This window comes from Pipistrellus kuhlii, unplaced genomic scaffold (genome assembly GCF_014108245.1).
Source record: "Pipistrellus kuhlii isolate mPipKuh1 unplaced genomic scaffold, mPipKuh1.p scaffold_m20_p_9, whole genome shotgun sequence".
NCBI lineage: Eukaryota > Metazoa > Chordata > Mammalia > Chiroptera > Vespertilionidae > Pipistrellus > Pipistrellus kuhlii.
This window is the reverse complement of record NW_023425595.1, coordinates 45,713,443-45,736,237: the sequence shown is the minus strand read 5'-3', so window position 1 is coordinate 45,736,237 and position 22,795 is coordinate 45,713,443. Positions and strand designations below refer to the sequence as shown.

Genomic DNA, 22,795 nt, shown 5'->3' with positions numbered 1-22,795 from the left:
AGGCCTGCAATTTTTTATTAAAAATTTTTTTTTTTTGCCTGCAAATTTTCTGTTGAGAAATCAGCTTACAGCCCTGTGGGCACTCCCTGGCAGGTAAGTAACTGCTTTTCCCTTGCTGCTTTTAAGATTCTCTTTTTGTATTTAACCTTTGGCAATGAGTGCAGTCTGTTAAGGAGCCTCAGGATTCCTTGGCATCGCCAGTCCCTTCTACACCTGGCCTTTTATAAGCTCCTGGACAACCTCTCATTTACTCCCTAAAGTCTCTCCTTGTCCCTGGGCCATGGCTGCTCCTGAAACTTTCCAGGGCTAGTGGAGCCTAAGGGTTTTCCTCAGCCCCTCTAGAGCCAGTCCTTGGGCAATGGGAGCTGTTTCCTCTCACAAGTCCCAGGAGCTAGTGTCTCAGGTGTTGTCCCTAGTAGAGTTGGGTTTTCTGTTCCTCTGGCCCACCTACAGGTAACTGCCCTGCAGGACAGCTTCAGGGAATGGGGTTTATCTGGTTTGCTCCAAGGACAGCAGAGGGCTCTGTTCCCCATTTAAACCCTGAACTAGATTTGTTGGAGCAGGGATCCCTCTAGTGGGTAGATACTGGAAGCAGGGACAGTGTAATCTCTTGAACTTGGTTGACACCTGCCCTGGATCACAGCTCATTCCTTTGATCCAAGGTTTCAGAGATGCAGGAACCCAGAGACTAACTCCATCTTTAAATACTAATATTTTCCAGTAGAGTGACTTGTATATATAGCCAAATATTTTCCCAAAAAGAAGAAACAAAGCTAAATTAAACAATATGATTTACATTTTACGAAGGTAACAAAAAATAGTGTACAGGGAAATTTATATGTCTAAATTAGATTATGAAATAAAAAATAATGCATAAATCAATTATTGTTAAGGGACTAAACAACAATCTTTTGCCGATAAATTCTAATCAATTTTTGAGAAGTGTAGTTTTTATGTAAAAAGAAAAAAACAACTTGAAGTATTATCAATCTTCTTAGATATCTAGAAAAGAAGTTAACTTTATTCCAAAAGAATTAAATAATAGAATGATACAGATCAGCATTTTAAAAAAATATATTTTATTGGTTCATTTACAGAGAGGAAGGGAAAGGGATAGAGAGTTAGAAATATCAATGAGAGAGAAACATTGATCAGCTGCCTTCTGCACACCCCTTACTGGGGATGTGTCAGCAACCAAGGTACATGCCCTTGACTGGAATCGAACCTGGGACTCCCCAGTCCGCAGGTGAACACTCTATCCACTGAGCCAAACCAGTCAGGGCCAGATCAGCATTTTTAAACTGAAATATTATTTACATACTACTTGCAAATAACAACCGTAATAACTGTCCAGCCATAGATAGTTCCAGAACCCTAACCTCTTCTCAGCAATCTCCAGGTGTTCTGTCCATCCTCAGGTTGGATTGGGTGAACCCTAAACTTTAGATGAGATGAGTGACAGATGACAATGCTGTAATTCTGGACCACAAATCAGGTCACAGTCCTGGCCGGTTGCTTACTCCCTGGCTGCTCCATTCAGCAGCAACCAGGAAAGGATTATGGAATCTTAGCCACAGCAGAGCTTCTGTGTATAAATGCAAATGATTGTGTGTGTAGAAGGGGACATGCTTGGATAGACAAGCTAGAATCTCTTCTCTCCCCCTTTCTCTCATACTACCTAGGGTTATGTTTTCCCCCCCTAAATGTTTTAGTAAAACAAAAAGATTACCCATAGACAGGGGGAAATATCATATATATGATAAAGGATTTGCATCCAAAGAATTCTTATAATTCAAAATAAGATATAAAAATCCAATGGAATACTATGCTTCTGTAAAAATGAAGGATCTCATACCATTTTCAGGAGCATGGATGGGGCATTATGCTAAGCAAAATAAGTCAGTCAGAGAAAGATAAATATTACATGACCTCACTCATTTGTGGATTATAATGAACAACATAAACTGATGAATAAAAACAGATCCAGAGACAGATAAACATCAATAGATGCTCAAAACACAGAGGGAAGGTAGGGGAAGGGGGGGGGTAAAGGGGGAGAGATCAACCAAAGGACTTGTATGCATGCATATAAACCTAACCAATGGACACAGGCAACAGGGGGGGGTGAGGGCATAAGTGGAGGGATGGGGGGCAGTAGGGGGTTAAGGACACAAATGTAATACCTTAATTAGAGAAAGAGAGAGAGAGAATTCCCAGGGAGTGAAATCAATTGCACTAACCTATTTGGAAAACATGCAGAATGAGAAACATTTCTAGAGATTAAATGATTTTTTAATTCTTCCCATTTCCAACAGCATGGATGGAACCGTAGAACATTATACTAAGAGAAATAAGCCAATCAGAGAAAGATAAATATCACATTATCTCACTCATTTGTGGAATATAATGAACAACATAGACTGATTAACAAAAATGATCCAGAGACAGAGAAGCATCTATCAGACCCTCAAACCTCAGAGGGAACGTAGGGGAAGGGGGGGGGGGGGGGAAAGGGGAGTGATCAACCAAAGGACTTGCATGCGTGCATATAAGCCTAACCTATGGACACAGACAGCAGGGGGGTGAGGGCATGAGAGAGAGAGAGAGAGAGAGAGAGAGAGAGAGAGAGAGAGAGAGAGAGAGAGAGAAGAAGAAGAAGAAGAAGAAGAAGAAGAAGAAGAAGAAGAAGAAGAAGAAGAAGAAGAAGAAGAAGGAGAAGAAGAAGAAGAAGAAGAATCTCTGTGGGTGATGCTCAGCCACCAGTGTTCTAACAAGACCTGCAGGTGATTCTGATGCACCTGCTAGGCCCATGGTCAGCAAACTGGGGCTTGCAAGCCACATGTGGCTCTTTGACCTCTTGAGTGTGGCTCTTCCACAAAATACCCTGGCCTGGGTGAGTCTATTTTGAAGAATTAGCGTTAGAAGAAGTTTAAGTTTTAAAAAATTTGGCTCTCAAAAGAAATTTTTTAAAACTATTTTTAATTGTTGATATTTGGCTCTGTTAACTAATGAGTTTATCAAACACTATCTAGGTGACGTCATTGTTAATGTTAATCTCTGAAAGGATCCTCCTCAGAAAGGAAGCTCAGCACAGATGGGAAGGGCAGCCTCTTTCTTTCTTTGTCTCCACCTCTTCCTGAATCTGGACCATCTGGGTAGAGAAACAGAATCCCTTTTGGGTGCTGAGGGCCAACAGGATTAGGCAATCAAGGTTCCTTGAGGAGAAGCATCAACTGGATAGGTTAACCCTCCAGGTTTAGGTTCACCATGTTGCCTTATGTATGGCTTCTTCCATCACCAAATTACTTCATTGTTATTATTCACAAATTCTTTGTTTCTGCATTAAGCTTTTTTTCACATTTATGATTATTTCTGATTACATCCATTGAAACATGCAGTATAAATCCAATTGCTAAAAATTTTAAACAAAATATTTAAAAAATCAATTCACTGCAGTTATTAGAAAGAAGAAAATCTTGAACTGAAATCCAGTTTTCTGACTCAGTGAACAACTGAAATTTTATGTACAATAGTATTTCTAGGACTCAGAAAGCCACTTTTGCACACATATTTTTTTTCTTATTATAGAAGTCACTTTTCAAATATATAAGTATATGATAAGGCCTGAGTCACATCTATCATTTTCCTACAGTATAGAGATCCCATGACTAGGTAGGACCATGCATGTCACTTAGTAGGTTATTCTCCTCTGCAAGATAAAGCTTAAGAAAGAGGAAAAGGTCACCCACAACATATCCTAACTGGACGACCCCACCAGGTGGTTCTGCACTAGGGTACCACCTCAGAAGCGGTTGAGCCTGCCCACCAACCCAGTGATAGGACATGCAGTGAGTTCTGGCTGCAGAGGCTGAGGCATGTGCAGCTGCACCTGCTCACTTCTGTCAGGAGGAAGAGGCAATTAATCCTGCTGGTGGCATCACCATTCAGCTGAACATTCTTCCTCAAAATTCTTTTGTTCACAATGATGGTACAGAATTGGGCCATTCTTAGGGAATCTCTCTTACCTTTTCTTCTTTGCCTGCTACCAGCCCCATTTCTCAGAGGTACTTGCCTCTTTTACCAATTCTGGGAAAATCTAGTCTGCCATTTCAGTTCTTATTGATTATGAAATATTAAACAATAAATGACCGGTATTTCAGAAAGATCTGTAGTAAGCATGAAAATACACACATCCCTCAGCCACAGAAGGGAAAATACTAACTTCTGATCAAAAGGAATAGGGAGTCCTATTCTGCCTGGGGGAGGCAACCCATCAATGTTTCTCTCTCACTTCTCTATCTTTTTCTTTCTCTAAAATCAATGAACATATTCTTGGGTGAGGATTAAAATAAAAGAGTAGTGTCCAAGGTATTCTTATATTAAACTCTTACATTAAAATATAAAAACATCACTAGCTAGTTTGGCTCAGAATTTAGAGCATCAGTCCATAGTTCCATTTCCAATCAGTCACACATCTGCCTTGCAGGATTTATCCCCGGCCCTGATCGCATATGTAAGGGAGGCTACCAATCAATAAGTCTCCCTAAGGTTGATGTTTCTCTCTCTCTCTCTCTCTCTCTCTCTCTCTCTCTCTCTCTCTCTCTCTCTCTCTCTCTCTCTCTTTCCCACCCATCTTTCCACTATTACCATACTCTCTAAAAATCTATTGAGATAATAAAATAATAATTAATAGAATTAAAATGATAAAAATAAAATTATACCAACAAATAAAGCACTATCTACAAAACAGAATACAGTTAAAATATTTCCAAGTAAACACAGAAAAATATTTCCAATTTTTTGGACATTTGCTAAAGTCATGGATTAGTAAAATAATCCAAGCTGTTTGTATCGTAAATTAAAATCAAAACATTTTGATGTCCATAAACGTAGATATAAAGACATTGTGCAAGGGTTGGTTTGTTGGCAAGCTGGTGACATGATGAGGTTATGTTTAGTAGAGGTGTATTTAGGGAAATTAGCAAAGGTGTTGCTAATCTTCCCTCCCCTTAGAAGAGACTAGCTCTATGGAGACCTCGCAAATTCCATCACCTGGAAAAAATGAATGAGGTCTTCAGGGACTCCATATAAGGAGCCAAACTCACTCTTTCCAGAACACAAGGAGTGTGCTTGGAGCTTACCTGGTCTGGGAGAATTCTGAGAGCTACTCCAACCATGTTTGGCAAGCTTGATCCCTGAGCGGACCTCTTTGTATTAATACTTCTTGAGCAAGCAGTGGTGAGTTTAATTTATCAGCAAATTGAGGTTGTTTCTACAAAATCACATTGTTTGCTAACTTAGTAAAAATGATTCCATTAATGATTTGTTTTGTGTTTTGAAATTAATATGATTACTAATTTTAGTTCTCTTATTTTATTAATCCTTTGTAGTTCCTAGGACTCAGAAAAGTGGCCAAATATCTTGTGGTTTTGTATACAGTTGTAGATTCTAAAAACATTTAGAAGTATTTGATTCTATATGTAGTTACACATTACAACCTACTCGAAAAAAATATGAGAGAATATAACGTTAACAGTCATGGGGAGGAGGAGCTGGAAGTTAAAGGGACCTGTTCCATTTCTGGATTCTAAAGTGAAGGAGGCATTGCAGTGTCTTAATGTTTAGTGAGATAAGCATTCAATGATTTGAAAAAGTAGTTACATGTTTCAATATTTCACTTTGAAGTAAAGTAAATATTTCTTAAGAAACAGAGTTTTCTGACTTAAAGTTAAATTCAGGATAGTCCAGTGGCCTTCCCACATACCCTTTAACCCAGCTATATCACCTTTAGTGATCTTTCCAATAGAATTTTCCACAAACAAGAATATGCATTAAGGATGCATTTTGTGTATTTTCAGTAGCTTAATAAATAAATAAATAGGAAATGAATCTTCTGAAATATAGGTTGCCAGTTAATGATATATACTACATGTATTTAGTCTTAATTCAACTGACAATATTCTATAGTTATTTGTTTAGTCTAATATCTTGTATGATTTTAACTAAAGGGTTTTATTAATCTAAAGCAAATGTTTGCTTCAACATGCATAGAAAATCCATAGTACTGAATGATATGAAAGTAAAAATAACACAAACGAAAAAACAAAACCTCTCACTGTGATCAATCAAGATCACAGTGAATGAGCTTAGAGGCCAAAATTTTAATTTATTGCTAATGTAATCAGAAATACTAATTAACATCATCAATGTATTGTTTTAAAAAAGATACATACATCCAGGGCATTTACTCTGTGGATGGTTTGCCATAGTAAACCTAGAATGGAACAAGGAGACCTATTCTTATATTTCTTAAATTTAAGGTCATATCAACTTACGATAGCTTTTTGATATGCCAACTTGGTTAGGGAGAACTACAAGGACAAAAATGAGGGCAGCAACCTTTTTTTTTAACACACATACTTCTTGCCTAGTTATTCAATTAAAGGCTAAACTACTTGATGCTGTGAGGAGACAGCAGGTGTAACTGAAGTTCCTTATTTTGACTGTGAGCTAATGAAATTCTCAAGTCATGACTTCATCAGTGAAAGCCCTTTAAGGTAGGGGTGTCGAACTCAATCAGAGAAGGGGCCAAAACCTAAAATCCAGCCTAAATCGCGGGCCGATTGGTTTACTGAACAGTCATAAACTGTCATTGTGATGGAAACGCAGCGGAGTGCAGTGATGACAGCGCGGTGCGGGCCACATTGCAAGGCCTGGCGGGACGGATTTGGCCCGCGGGCCTTGTGTTTAACACATGTGCTTTAAGGAAAGGCATAGACAATCCTTGAACAACACTCCAAACATCAAATCGGTCTGTATTGCTCCAGAAACACCTCACTGACAGTGACAAATGCTTTGTCCCAAGGTTCCACCCTGCTGGTGATTTCTTGTCCTGACTTACTCCACCACAGATCTCACACTTGCTTACCTAGCCCCTATGATCCTGTAAGCCAGATCTTTGTAATGAATCTATACATGGATCCATATTACTTGTTTTGCTTCTGGGGTTGATAGATAGATCCTTCTTCACTGTTGTGACAGTCTTGACCATAAAACTTGTGGTCCATTGGCAAAGAATTCTTATCTGGGAAATATTAGGTCCTGCCCAGTGTGGTTCAGTTGGTTGGGCATCATTCCATGCACCAAAAGGTTTCTGATTTCATTCACAGATGTGTCAGGGTTTCTGGCTCAATATCAGGTAGGGGGTGTGGAGGAGCCAGCCAGGAAATGTTTCTCTCTCTCCCTCCCTGACTTCCTCTCTTTTTGAAAATCAATAAAAAATGTATTTTAAAACAGAAAATATTAGATGGCCCCTTCTCAAATTTCCTTCTTTTATTTCATTTTCATATAAAAACTCATAGATATAGCATACCAAGAAAAATACTGACAGTCCTTCCTCTTTATTTGCAAGTTCTATAGTTGCAAATTTGCTTAGTTACTAAAACTTATTTTGTAGTGCTATAACTAATACTAATGGTGTTTTCTTAGCCATTCTTGGACTTGCACTGAGAAGGAGAAATTTAGTTCTGCCAGTTGAAAGTTTCAAACAGAATTTGAATTAGGAGACGCTCATACAGTGTCTTTTTCAGGGTATATTATGCCAAGTTTTTGGCATTTTGGTGCTGTTTGTTGGTGACATTACTGTTTAAAATGGCCCCCAGTCTTAGTGCCAAAGCACTCAGCTATGCTTTATGGAGAAAATGTATCTGTTAGATAAGCATCCTTAAAGAATGAGCTCTAATGCTGTTGGCCATGAATTCAATATTAATATATACATAATATATAATAACTAAGATGTCCTTAAACCAAGGTTATGTACTAACAAATGGATGGGCATACTATGACCAGAGGCTGGAAGGAGACTAACTCTGCATTTCCACAGGGAATAATGCTTCAGTACTTGCTAGTAAAGTATTTGTGCCACTTTGCAGAACATGAATGGGATTTTTGCTTTTACAGCCTTATATGGACCTCAGGCAGGACTTTCCCTACTTGTGGATTAGAGGATCCCTTTAAAAAATGCCTGCCACTTACACACACAAAAAATCAATAAATGTTAGTAAATAATATTAAATAAATCTTAGGTAATTATTGAGCATCTGTCTACTATGATAGCATTTTTTTAGATGTATCATTCAGAGAGTTGTTTTTAAAAACTAAGCTGGATATCAATTTAATCAATGGGCCAAAATTGATTTGTTAATAGAAAATGAACTCCTATTGTCATCTTGCTACATACCTGAGAGTTACAATCTAAGGAGGTGGGTGTGGACCTAGCATATTTACTCGGTGGTTGGAGAAATGACCATTTGATTAGAGTGTCTTGTGTTCTATTATGGTCAAGGAGCTTACTTCAGTTGCAGTTTGGCCCTAGTCTGGGTCCATGCAGGAGTCAATCAATTAATGTGTCTCTCTCATATCTATGTATCTTTCTCTGAGACTCTTCCCCTCCCTACTCTCTCTAAAATTCAATGGAAAAAAAATATCCTTTGGTGAGGATTAACAAAATAATAATAATAATAATAATAAGAAGAAGAAGAAGAAGAAGAAGAAGTGATCTTCAAAGATTTAGTAAAATGACCTACATAATACAAATTCATTTTTTAAGGAGACAGATTGCCCTGTGCAGAGACTACTGCAACCAGTGAGCTCTTCAGCTTGAGGTGTGTTTCACAAAATTAGTTTTTTACAGAATCTAGGAGTGAGTGAAGGTAAGTCAAGGAAATACCTTCTATTTAGGTATTTTATCTTTATTTTTATATATTTTATCTTTAATCTACTAAATTATACTATTTTTAACTCATATTCTTACTATATTCATTTTTATGAATCATCAAGGTATAATCTTCTGCTATTTTGTATATCTTGTGGTTGTTTAATGTATTGTTATGCCTCAGAAGGTAGTTGCCAAATATCATATAATTTTATAGCAAAGTATCTAAAAGATCCAGTGTTTGGTGCTATAGGTATGGCTGAGTAGTGAACATATGGACTTCATATATTTACACATATGCATATATGTAATGAGAGTATTATAAATATCTTATTGTTGAATAATATAAGTGCTGTCCTTTTATAATTATTAACTTTTATACCTGACTTTAAGTTACTAAGAAAATGACTAGGCTCCTCAGTGGTTTGGCTCAGTGGATAGAGCATCAGCTTGCAGATTGTAGGGTCCAAAATTTTATTCTAGTCAAGGGCATGTACCTTGGTTGTGGGTATATCTCCAGTAGGGCGTGTGTAGGAGGCAGCTGATCTATGTTTCTCTCTCTCATTGATGTTTCTAACTCTCTATCCATCTCCCTTCTTTTCTGTAAAAAGTCAATATAATATATATTTTTTAAAATAGGGATATAGATCTAAGGGAAATTAGAAGGCTCACTGAAACATTTATTTTATTTTTATTTAATTTATTATTTATTTATTTAAAAAAAAATTTTTTTTATTGATTTTACAGTACATCTACTTAAAGTATGAAAAAGTTCCAGTAAACTCTGATTGGACTCTGAACTTAATTGACAAGTCTGATCTTTTTACTTTCATCATACTCAGAAATGAAAAGTCACCTTAACAGGTTTGGCTTTGTGGATAGAATGTTGGCCCATGGACTGAAGGGCCTAGGTTTAATTCTGGTCAAGGGCATGACTCAGTCACCCGCACTGTTGTGGGCATGCGCATGAGGCAACCAATCAATGGGTTTCTCTAACATCCATGTTTCTCTATCTCTAAAAATCAATGGAAAAATATACTGGGGTGAGGATTAAGGAAACAAAACAAAATAAAAGATACTTCCAAGAGAAAAAAAAATGAAAAGTCTACTTCTAGTACTGTGACAGTAAAGTTTGTAGCTGTAGATGATTAAATATATTTTAGTTTAAAATTAATCTACTTTTTAAAGTTAAAAACAAAAACAAAAATGTTTATTTAAACTTTTAGCCTATATTTCTATACCAGAAATATGAATTATAGAACATTATAGAGAATAATACTTATAGAACATTCACTTTACTGTTGTATAGTAATAATATATGTACAGTTTAAAAATATTTCAGTTAAGAATTTAAACAGAAGTTAATTTAATCCTCAATAATTCAAAAAAGGCCTATTTCTTTAATAATTTCTTTTCTAATGAATCTCCATTGGTTCAATTTGTGGTTGTTGGTTTCCTTATTTCTTTGTTTTAAAGGAGAGAGGTAAGTTTTTTTGAGCTTTTCTCTCAAGTCATTTCATAGAACAATTTTGGCCATCTCCTTCTTCTATTAATTGGCTAAAAAGATTTGTGGAATAAATATCACAAATAACTTGTGATATTTCAATAACTAACAAGTTATTGAAAACAAGAATGGGGACAATTCTGATTGATTTAGAACAATTAAAACCAATAATAAAATGCTATATCCCATGTCCTGGAAATGGATTCTTGCACACATTTGTATTTGGAGAAGGACTAGGAACTGAATGTGTAGGATTATGTGAGCCATCTATTGAGAACCTTGTCTGTGGTAAAGCCCAAGGACTCTTTCTGGGCTCCAGATTTTCATCTGTGTCATGGCATAGTTTGTTTGCTTTAGTGAGTATTGCAAAGAGAAAAACATATGGAGATCACTACCCTCATATAACTGTTCAGAATCCTCTCACCAAACCAGGCCCAGAAATGAACTGTTTCTAATTCTTCCCAGAAACATGGATCCCAGCATCTTGCAAATCTTCCAGAATGAACTCATCTGCCTCGATTGCAGGAACTACTTCTTAGACCCCATCACCACAGACAATGGGCACAGCATTTGCAGGCCCTGTTTCTACCTCAGCTGGCCAGACAATACAGTTCTTGCTCACAGTTCTGAATGTCAGGAAGAAATACAGAATTTATTCCTGAGAAACTTTGGCACAAATGTCATCCTCAAGGAAATGGTTCTCGTTGTCCGACGAGCCCATCTGAGGCAGTTCCTGTGCTCTAGGGACAATAGGTGTGGGATACACATGGAGGCAAAGCAGATCTTCTGTGAGGACCAGAGGAGCCTGCTCTGTTTGCACTGCTCTACCTCCCAGGAGCATGAGGCTCACAGACACTGTTCAGCAGAAGAGGCAGTTGAGCAACTCAGGGTAAGTGATGCCCCCGAGGACCCACTTCTATAAAGTGGCTGTGAAATTCCTGTGGGTCTGTTTCCTTGAGGATAGGATTACTCCATCCAGGTGTTCCTTTCAGAATTTCTGCCCTAGACTTCCTTAGTATAAGGCCTCACAGTTTTCACAAATATGTGATGTAAACAAGGGAACTCCATGATTTTCAATGGCTCTGATTTATCACTCTGGGGGCTCTCCTTTTATGAGGGCTAAATGTTACATTCTCCTCTTCATTGGATCTAATTAACCCTTGTGCATCTTTTGCAGGAGAAACTCCTCAGGACAATGTCCTCTTTATGGGAGAATTACTGTAAAAGTAACAGAAAGCTGAATGTAGAAACTGTCACAGTCAGATCTTGGGAGGTTGGTATTTGCATTTCTCCAACCTGCAGCATGAACTTGGGGTAGTTGGATGAGTAACTTTAAAATAGTAACTTCCTCTGAAACTATAGTATTTTCGGGGATTCAATATGGGAGTATGATCAACAGAAAAAGGGTATTTTCCCTCTATAGACAGATAGTTGGGCTCTTAGTCAGGGTTTCTAACAAAATGACAGTTGTCATACAAAGCATGCTGATTTGTTCCAAGGATTAACAATATTTATCACTTCTACACCAAGAATCACAACAGACTGGGACATTTCACAGTGTGCCATATGTGGAGGGAGGGGGTAAATTCTGGGCTTAGGAGACATTTGGCAGCCATTGAAAATTTAAGTGAAGCATCTGAGGCAGTATAAACATTAATGTGAATACTGTTGGAAAAGTAGTATTTGAAAACAGATGGAAAATTTCAGAGAGAATATCTAATATCTAATCCAATCCAGGGGAACCCTGAATTTATACCAAGTAATTAAATTTAAATCTATATTTTTAAACAAATAAGAAACTGAACGACCGAACAACTAAATGACCAGTCGTCCTATGGCTATCAGGCCCACTGACCACCAAAAGGAAGATGCTTAATGTAGGAACTGCCTGCTGATGGTCATTGTGCTCCTATAGACAACCTCCTGTGGCTGGCCAGCCTCCTGTGGTCCCTACCTCCAGTTGGTAAACAACCTGTGGTTCCTCCCCAAATCCAGGCAGACCCCCATAATCAACCCTGATGGGAAGGAGGTTGCAAACCTCCCACAGTTCCTCCCACCTACTGGCCAGCTCCCCTAATTGGCCCCTATCACTAGCCAGGCCTAGGAACTCCACCCGTGCATTAATTCAATGGGCCTCTAGTAATATATAATGTCTGAGGAGAAAAGTGACAAGATATGAGGGATATAAATAAATATGCCAAATATAGATGCTGGTATCTAAATAGAGGGAGACCTTTGAACACTTTAAGAGAATTTAAGAATAACTGATTTCCTCAATATGGATGGTTATCTTGAAGGTATGATAACTAATATGAATTCACTCAACACATATTTCATAAGCACCTTGTCTGTATCAAATATTGATATAGAAAATGGAGAAGTCAGCAAAGTAGAAACTACCCTTGCACTGAAAAACTTATTAGGGGTGTCGAACTCAGAGAAGGGGCCAAAACCTAAAATCCAGCCTAAATCGCGGGCTGAATGGTTTACTGAACAGTCATAAACTGTCATTGTGATGGAAACGCAGCGGAGTGCAGTGATGACAGCGCGGTGCGGGCCACATTGCAAGGCCTGGCGGGACGGATTTGGCCCGCGGGCCTTGTGTTTGACACATGTGCTCTAAATCAAAGGGTGAATGGTCAACATGTATATAGGTATAATACATAATGAGTAATAAGTTCTTTGTAGAATAATAAAACAGTAAGGAGAAAGAGGAGTGCAGGCAAGTAGGGACTGCAGATGAGGGTTTGAGTTCTAAATAGGATAAATAATCAGAGAAGACCTCACTGAAAATTTCACCTTATGAAAAAGATCTCTGAAGAGGATGGCAAACATGTAGAGAGAGTATTCTAGATGGAGAAAATAGCACAGGTGAATATATGGGGAGCACTTGAAAAGCCTTACAGATCAGAGGGGGCATCAGAGTGAAATATAAAGAGAATGAAAGGAACTAAAAATCAAAGATATAATGGGAGTCAGATTGTCAATGAAACCTCCTCAGGATAGGATTAAGCTGGATGAAATGCAACGGATAAGCATATCAGTCTGAGGTCACAGCATGTAAAATAAGCTGAAATAATCTTCAAATTTCAGGAATCAGACTAAATAGAGAATCCCTAATCCAATTAATATAAATTTAAACTGAATGTATTATAAATGAACTGTGTTGCCTTCTCACACATATTGCCTGGAAGATAGTAATTACACATTTGTCTTTTTTTATGATTATATTATCAAAGGATAAATTATGAATGAATTGGATATAATTGGTGTTTAAAAATATAATATATGGAAGGCGAAACCAGTTTGGCTCAGTGGATAGAACTTTGGCCTGCGGACTGAAAGGTCCTGGGTTCGATTCCTGTAAAGGGCATGTATCTTGGTTGTGGGCACATCCCCAGGAGGGGTGTGCAAGAGGCAGCTGATCGATGATTCTCTCTCATCGATGTTTCTAACTCTCTATTCCTCTCTCTTCCTCTCTTTAAAAAACCAATAAAATATATTAAAAAAAATTAAAATATATGGAAGAGGAATGAGAAAATGTGGACTCTGAGACTAGACAAGATTGAGGGGTAAAAGTTAAATATAATTGATCTTCATAAGGCAATGAGATTCAGTAGGAGATGAATGAAAGGGTTCATGTTTTGACTAACTTCATGTCATTGCAGATTTATGTGAATTCAAAGAGGGAAGGGATCAGAGCTGAATATGATAATTTGCCTCCATCTTACTATTTGGAACAGCTACATTACTTAGAGATGTTGCAAAGGGAAGGCAAGAAGATTTTTTACCAACTCAAGGATAGTGAAGCCAGGATGGCACACAAGACGGAGCTTTTAAGAGGAATGTATACAGAGCTGAAGGAAATGTGCCATAAACCAGGTGTAGAGCTGCTCCTGGTAAGAGCTCAGAGGTGGGGTGTTGAACATTCATGTGCACTGGCATTCCTTCAGCAGAAATCCATCTCCTCTTTTATGTCATTTCTTTCCAAAAACCTGTTTTCATTTGCTTTGTTGGGAGGGTATTGCTCCTCAATGAAACCTACAAACTAAAGATCCAGATTCCCCCCTCTAAAAGTCAATGATATATTTTGGTTTTGTGAAAATGCACAAAATAGTAGGGGGGTTATTGATATTGAGGCTAATTATAGACATGGCAATATGGGGAGATTTGGGGATCTACACTTACATTGCTGTCATTTTTGGGTGCACCCAAATTAGAAATAGACAAGACACTGATACTTAATCATGGTTACAGCAGCACACAGGGACTCCCCAGCCCCCTTCCCCCCTTGCCTGTCTATGGAAAGTCTCTAGGAATCAGTCTCCAGCAGAACATGAGTTTAGGGCAATATGGTAAACGAGAGGGAGTAAATAGATATGTTTCATAGGAAGAAACGGAGTAAGGAAATAATTACTTCTGGCACTATCTCAAAATTTCCCACCAGGGTGCTGGAGGGATTGAGCAAAAAATAAATAAGCAAAAGAGCAAAAAATAAGATAAAAAACTAAATGAAAAAAATAATCTCCCACTGGACCTAATGGAAGAGTCATTGGTAAAAAGCACTAAACTTTCTATTTTTCTCCACAGAATTTTGGAGACATATTGCACAGGTAAGTCTGTACCTTGATACCAGCTGGTGCTCTTTCAGTTTTTATAGACATCAGGCAAGATATGCTAAAGGAAGGCAGAACTTACTGGGATCTTGTTTGAATTTTTTTTTTTCTGTATCTATAATTCCCCTCCCCAACTGCATGTAGATGTCTCTTTTCATTGCGATACTGAGTGATTGCATTCAGCAGTTTCTATGGACAAATTGCAAAGAACAACACCCCCCCCCAAAAAAAAAAAAAACTGAATTAAGGAAACCCCTTCATTCCCAATATCTTTTTTAGTTCTCAAAATCCTACATATACAAAGGAAAAGGTGCTAAGTTTTCAGAGTGATGAGAAAGTCAAATACCTTAGAGTCAGAGCTAGTGGACTCTGAGGTGCTAGGGTAAAATAAATTCCCCACAGTGAGAAAGACCTGGTGGTTTGTTTTTCTATTCATAGAAGTTGACAGTCCTGAAAAACAGATGAAACAAATTCTCTAAGAGAATGATGTGAGGCCCCTAGAACCACTTGCCTAGGGAAGCAGATCCCCCTGTCTGGGAAAAGTTTCACAGCCTCTATGTTGAGAGTGTGCAATAGGCCAACTAGTTTTCAGAGAACCCCATCATTTCCAGATGGAGAGCATGTCAGTGGGATCCAGAATTTCCCTCTTGAATATCCTCAAGGACATAAGAGACTCAGGATCTTTACAAATTCCTGGACAAGATGAGAAAGGGTTAGAATGAATTCTGGTTCAAATGGACTTTCCGTTAGACTTGAAAATTAAGAAACTATGAAGAAGAATTATTTGGCAAAGTGGATTTATTTAAGTCTACTAATTATTCAAATTAATGGATTTAAATAATTCTATTGAAGTATCTTATACATGAAAATAGTGGTTTTGTTTATTGACTGTAAACAGTATCTTCCTCTTCCTTCTTGCAGGAGTGAGGCAGTGTGTGAGCACATGCCCCAGCCTGTGAAAGCAGAGCTCACTGCAGTGACCATCCCAGGGATGATTGCAAGGTTCAAATTGTTCAAAGGTAAGTGCAGGCCCATGGGAAATATTCCCATTATCTATCATGTGTTGTTAGGACCATGCAGGTAATCTGCCCTCTATTATTAAGTGTGTCACTATTTCCAGACATAAGTAGATCATTTGGCTGTATAATCATTTCGTTAGGGATCATGTCTTTACAGTCAAATTTATAATACCAAGAGTGAAAGGTAGTGAAAAACAAGAATATGATTCAGACTCATAAATAGTGAGTTTCCTACACATAAAGGAATTATGTCAGAAATGAGCAGCTTAATAAATGGAATAATGTTCAGATTTAAGGTTAATTATCTATTTTTATGAGCAAAACTGTACATTTCTTCTTTTAAAAAAAATAAATCTTTATTGTTCAGATTATTACAGGTGTTCCTTTTTTTTGTTTTTAAATCCCCATAGCTCCCCTCTGCCCAATTCCCCACCCCACCCCATGCCCTTACCCCCCACTACTGTCTTCATCCAGAGGTATAAGAATTTTGTCCAATCTTTTCCCAAACCCCTCAGACCCCTGCCCCCCTGAGAACTGTCAGTCCACTCCCTTAATATGTCCCTGATTCCATTATTTTCACCAGTCCATTCTGTTCCTCAGACTTTTTGTTCACTTGATTTTTAGATTTACTTGTTGGTAGGTATGTATTTGTTGTCTTTTTGTTCGTGGTTTTTATCTTTGCCTTTTTCTTCTTTTTCTTCTTAAAGAATACCCTTCAACATTTCATGTAATCCTGGTTTGGTGGTAATGAACTGCTTTAGCTTTTTCTTGTCTGTGAAGCTCTTTGTCTGACCTTCAATTCTGAATGATAGCTTTGCTGGGTAGAGCAATCTTGGTTGTAGGTTCTTTCTGTTCATCACTTTGAATATTTCTTGCCACTCCTTTCTGGCTTGCATAGTTTCTGTTGAGAAATCAGCTGACATTCGTGTGGGTACTCCCTTGTAGGTAACTAACTGTTTTTCTCTTGCTGCTTATAAGATTCTCTCTTTGTCTTTTGCCCTTGTCGTTTTAATTATGATGTGTCTTGTTGTGATCCTCTTTGGGTTCCTCTTGTTTGAAATTCTGTGCGTTTTTTGTCCTTGTAAGTCTATTTCTTTCACCAGGTGGGGGAAGTTTTCTGTAATTATTTCTTCTTGTAGGTTTTCAATATTTTGCTCTCTCTCTTCTTCTAGCACTCCAAAAATTTGGATGTTGGTACGCTTAAAGTTGTCCAGCGGCTCCTTACATTATCTTCATATTTTTGGATCCATTTTTCATTTTGTTTTTCTGGTTGGGTATTTTTTGTTTTCTCGTATTTCAGATCTTTGGTTTGATTCTTGGGGTACATTGATTTACAGTTGAGTTTCTGTAGATTCTTTATTTCAGACAGTGTAGTCTTAATTTCTGACTGGTCTTTTTCCATTTTTTTTTGGGGGGGGGCATTCTCATTAAGGTTCTTGAAGATGTCATCAAGTTTCTCAGCAGTTTTTAGAAGGTTCTTGAGTAACCTTATAAATATGGTCCTAAACTCCATGTCATCCCGTAGTTTGCTTTCCTCCATTGCCCCCTTTCACAACATGTCGCTGTATCTCTGCATTTTGGATGCTTCACTGTGTTGATGGAGTGGCCTTATGTGGTAGGTGACCCACAGGGGCCAGTAGCTCAGCCTCCCCAATCACCCGAGGTAGTCGGTCTTGGTACACCCCTTTGTGGGCTGAAGGCAAAGTCTTGGAATAGTTAAGCCTTGATTGTTGTTGGTATGCTGGGAGGAATTGTCCTACAGGACAATGGCTATGGGGACCCGCTGTGTTTATAATGGAAGAACTGCTGTGCTGGAGACAAGCTTATGGTGCGGGACTTGTTTCAGTGTGGCTTTGGTGCTCACTGAGTATGCCTCTTGAATGTGTCAATTATGGATTTGAGAAGTTGAAATCTGTGTCTCACACTGACCAGTAGGTTCACTGGCTTCTGGATCTCCAATGTGGTGCAGGTCAGCTACTGTCTGAGGTCACCCTGCAGGAGCTATAACAAGATCTCCAATCCTCTCCTTCCTTCTTGGGATTTGTATATTATGGAGCTGTCTGAACTGGCTTGGAAGTTAGCAGCAATAGTGAAGGCCATTCATATGCAAAAGCTGCTGCTTGGAGCTCGGGTGTGTTTGTAGATTGTGTGGGGAGAAATCTCAGGAAGTCACTAGGCTAGGGCATGGCAAACAGCAATGGCTAGCAGTGAGCTGTCCTGCGCCTCTGACTGTGTCCCCGAGTCTTGCACCCCAGTGCAGGAAACAATTATTTCTCCATGCAGCTCTGCAAGCCAGCCACCCTCACTTTCCAACCCAATGGCAGAAAGTCCAGCTTCTCTCCATAGAAGTTTGGGTCTTGTGTGTCTCCCCTTCGGGTTGAAGAAAGCAATGCCCACCACCAGCTGGGATCTACTGCCAGCCCATATTGCATGCTCCCATACCTCTGTTTTTCAGCTTTTGTGCACTGAATGCTCCCCTCTCTTTCTGCATGGTTGTAGAACTTCCACTCAGCCAGCTTTCTTGTGGCTCTGGGTGATAGATATTTTGTCTTTTAGTTGTAGTTTTGAAATTGTTGTGCACAGCTGCAGTTTAGGTGTGTTTACCTATGCCATCATCTTGGATTCCCCTTCATGTCTTGATGGGAACCTGCGCTTTAATGGACTTACACTTATTTTTTATATATAATTTTCAAATGTTTACAGCAGTTTTTTTGTATGATATATAACATACTGGATCTTATTTGGTTCCCTTGTATTTTTTTTTACAATGGTCATATAATGTAAAGATTTAAATTAATATGTAAGAGTTAACAGAAGGTTTGTTGATGATAACCATTCTGAGAGGTGTGAGATGGTACCTCATTGATGTTTTAATTTGCATCTCTCAGATGATTAGTGACTTTGAGCATGTCTTAACATGTCTTTTGGCATTCAGAATATCCTTTTTTGAAAAGCGTTTAGGTCCTTTGCCCATTCTTGATTGGATTGCTTATCTTCCTTTGGTTAAATTGTATGATTTCCCTGTAAATGTTAGAGGTTAAACCCTTGTCAGAGATAACATTGGCAAAATATGTTCTCCCATGCAGTGGGCTTTCTTGTTGTTTTGTTGATGATTTTTTTTGCTGTGCAGAAGCTTTTTATTTTGATGTAGTCCCATTGTTTATTTTCTCTTTAGTGTCCATTGGCCTAGGAGCTGTATTGGTAAAGATATTGCTATGACAAATGTCTGCTATTTTGTTGCCTATAACTTCTTAATTTTTTTGTTTCCCACTTTACATTTAAGTCCTTTATCCATTTTGAGTTTATTTTTGTGTATGGTGTAAGTTGATGGTCTAGTTTCATTTTTTGACAAGTATCTGTTCAGTACACTGCTGTAAAAAGAAGGAATTCTTAACATTTGCAACAGCATGGATGGAACTGTAGAACATTATGCTAAGTGAAGTAAGCCAGTCAGTGAAAGATAAACACCACATGATCTCACTCATATGTGTAATATAAACAACATTATAAACTGTTGAACAAAAATAGATAGAGGCAAAGAAGCATTGAACAGACTGCCAAACTACAGGGGGAAGGTAAGGGAGGGTTGGGGGGGTGGGTAAGGGATCAACTGAAGGACTTGCACACATGCATTTAATCATAATTAGTAGACATAAGCTACTGGGGAAGGGGGTGAGGGCAAGTATGAGGGTGGGTAGGGGAGGCAGAGGGGAGGTCAATGAGGAACAAAAAGATATATGTACTACTATTTGTAATACATTAAACAATAAATTTTAAAAAAAGATTTAACAGAAGAATCCTATCTAATAAAAGAGTAATATGCAAAATGACCATCACTCCAACACACAAGATGGCCAAACCCATGTGGTCAAAGATTGCTGCCCCCATGTGGACACAAATGGCCACCACAAGATGGCTGGCAGGGGAGGGGAGTTAGGGTGACCAGGCCTGCAGGGAGGTCAGTTGGAGGGGACCAGGCCTGTAAGGGAGGGAGGTTAGTGATGACCAGGCCAGTAGGGGAGGGAAGTTATGGGCAAACAGGCTAGGAAAGGAGAGTAGTTATGGGTGACCAGACCAGAAGGGGAAGGCAGTTGGGGAAAACAAGGCCTGCAGGGAAGGACAGTTAGGGGCTACCAGGTAGGCAGGGGAGGGCAGTTAGAGGTGACCAAACCAGCAGGGAAGAGTAGTTAGGGGCAATCAGGCCAACAGTGTAGCAGTTAGTCATCAATCAGACTGGCAGTGGAGTTTTTAGGGGTTGATCAGGCAGGCAGGCAAGTGGTTGGGAGCCAGCAGTCCTGGATTGTGAGAGGAATGTCTGACTGCCCATTTAGGCCCGATCTCTCGAGGCGTCCCAGATTGGAGAATGTGCAGGCTGAGCTGAGGGACAACCCCCTCCCCACCCCCACCCCCATGCATGAATTTTATACACCAGGCCTCTAGTTATTTTTATAAACAACAAAGTAAAAACACACCAAAATTCAGTTTACTCATAATCTCAAGAGGTACATATTAAATCTCAACATGCTGATAGCCCAGAGTTGGGACAGAGGACAAAGGGACTAGTGAGGGGATTTTCAAACACCATTTTAAAAAACTACTAAAATGGACATAAATTTGATTTTCATTAATTTATCTAGAAAAATGTTTGACTTATGCCAAATCTGTACATCCCTTCCAAAATGATGATGTGATTATTTAGAAGAAATGTTCTTCTGATTCTAATTTTTTACAATGGAAAACAAATCCAAGAATATTAGTATTGGCCATTTTGCTATGAAAAGTGAACTTGGAGACATGAGTCTTTTTGTTCTTAATCCTCACCCAATGAAACACACAATTTTTTATTTATTTTTATTTTTTATTTATTGTTTATTTATTGAAGAGAGACTTGGAGAGAAACAGTGAGATAGAAACATCAATGATGAGAAAGAATTATTGATCAGCTGCCTCCTGCATGACTCCTACTGGGGATCAAGCCCAGAACCCAGACATGTGCCCTGACCAGCAATGGAACCTTGACCTCCTACTTCATATGTCAAGACTCAAACACTGAACTAAGGATATATTTTTTTTTTACATTGATTTTTAGAGACAGTGAAAGGGAGGGAGGGGAGAGAGAGCGACACCATGTACCCAGGCAGATGCAGGTGCAGGGGATGGAACCTGCAACCCAGAATGTGCCCTGGATTGGAATCAAACCCTTTACCCTAAGTTGGTGAGCCAACACTCTGACCATTGAGTCACACTGGCCAGGGTGAGATGAGTCTTATATTTGACCCTAAATATTTGAATTTCAAAAAATGTCCAAATTTCTATTAGGGATCTGTTTGTTTTATACATTATAGGTTATCTCTGTCCTTTATTAAATGTGACAACCAACATTGCTCATATTACTGAGACCTCATAATAAAGCAATATCTTGAAAGAGCAAATTTTGCCTCAGGACTTTTATCTGCAATGTGTCCACACGATTTTTTTTTTCTTCTTCTTTTTGCAGAGATTATTATCCTACGGCATGCAAGAACTCACGGACATGTCTTTCTAGATGGAAGTTTGATAAAGCTAGATGTTGGATGTGGTCCTCTAGATGAACCATGTATCACCTCACAATATGAGTGTTTTCTTGATTGGGGTGTTCAGACTTTTACCACTGGGAGACATTATTGGGAGATAGATGTGGGAGATACTTGGAATTGGGCTGTAGGAGTCTGCTGTGATGATTGGGTACAGGAGAATATACATTTCTATAAGGCATTTTATTTTCTTGGCTGTGCTAAAACAGATATGCACCACAATGTCTTCACCACCTCCCCACCTGTACTGCAATATATACCCAAACCTATTGGTCGAGTAGGGGTATTCCTGGATTATGAAGATAGAAGTGTGACCTTTGTAAACGTAGAGCGAAGTTCCATTATATGTAGAATCTCCTCTTGCTCTTTCTCTTCCTGTCTCAGGCCTATCTTTTGCTGTAGTCACTTCTATTATTAGGAATTTTTCAATATTCTGGGAACTCCAATATCTATGGAAGCCATTTTTCTGATCACTATCAAATAAGAAAAATATGTTATATGTTTTTGTTTTTAATTTCCTTTATATCATGAATATCTATTTACTGTATTATTAAATATGATAACCTTCAAAACATATGTATTGGTTTGTGCTTTACTCAGTTTAGGAAAACCATCACCCATGATGCATTTATTTATTTGTGAACTGTTATAAGGAAGTATAACTAGACATCTCTAGTTACACTCAAGGGTGTCTGGAAAGGTAAAATTCAATGTAAGAGAGAAAGCATCATTAATTCTCTTCCCAAACAGACATGGTTGTAGAGACACAATGGAAAAAATGTAAAATGCACACACACACACACACACACACACACATGCATGCACGCACAGCAATGGCAATTTAGAAATAATTTTCTAATTTTTCTTTTTTTTAAAAATATATTTTATTAATATTTTTTACAGAGAGGAAGAGAGAGGAATAGAGAGTTAGAAACATCGATGAGAGAGAATCATCGATCAGCTGCCTCTTGCACACCCCATACTGGGGATGTGCCTGCAACCAACGTACATGCCCTTGCCCGAAATCAAACTCGGGACCCTTCAGTCCACAGGCCGACGCTCTATCCATTGAGCCAAACCGGTCCTGGCATTAATTTTCTAATTTTTCTTCAGCTAACTATATTCTACGTGTTCTTCTCTCATTTTAATAATCCATAGTTTGAAGCAATATTACTTAATGACCTGTGCTATGCATTCCTTGTAATTCTCACCACAGTTATATATCAGTGTTATTCGTACTCTCTACTAGATGGAAATTAGCAGAATGATCAGACCAGTACTCTCCTCATCTTCCCTAGTATCTCCGTCTAGAGATATATTTATTCATACGCTATACTGTCTATGTATGAAGTACTTAATGCTATAGCATA

The 22,795-nt window shown here is 38.5% G+C and overlaps 1 protein-coding gene across 1 annotated transcript; it reads left to right on the top strand.

Annotated features, from left to right (window-relative positions):
* The first annotated feature begins 10,686 nt into the window (after positions 1-10,686).
* Positions 10,687-21,397, top strand: LOC118712539 (putative tripartite motif-containing protein 49B). Its single transcript, XM_045578150.1, has 8 exons — positions 10,687-11,106; positions 11,395-11,490; positions 13,886-14,116; positions 14,808-14,830; positions 15,755-15,852; positions 17,378-17,467; positions 19,028-19,053; positions 21,350-21,397. The coding sequence occupies exons 1-8, from the start codon at positions 10,687-10,689 to the stop codon at positions 21,395-21,397; spliced, it is 1,032 nt and encodes a 343-aa protein (XP_045434106.1).
* The last annotated feature ends 1,398 nt before the right edge of the window (positions 21,398-22,795 follow it).

Bases quoted from the DNA above. Each gene is read 5' to 3' on its own strand.
- LOC118712539 (XM_045578150.1), top strand. From the start codon at position 10,687: ATGGATCCCAGCATCTTGCAAATCTTCCAGAATGAACTCATCTGCCTC. The intron at 17,468-19,027 runs GTAGGTGACCCA...TTTTCTCTTTAG, and splicing joins TGATGGAGTGGCCTTATGTG to TGTCCATTGGCCTAGGAGCT. The intron at 19,054-21,349 runs GTAAAGATATTG...TTCTTTTTGCAG, and splicing joins TTGGCCTAGGAGCTGTATTG to AGATTATTATCCTACGGCAT.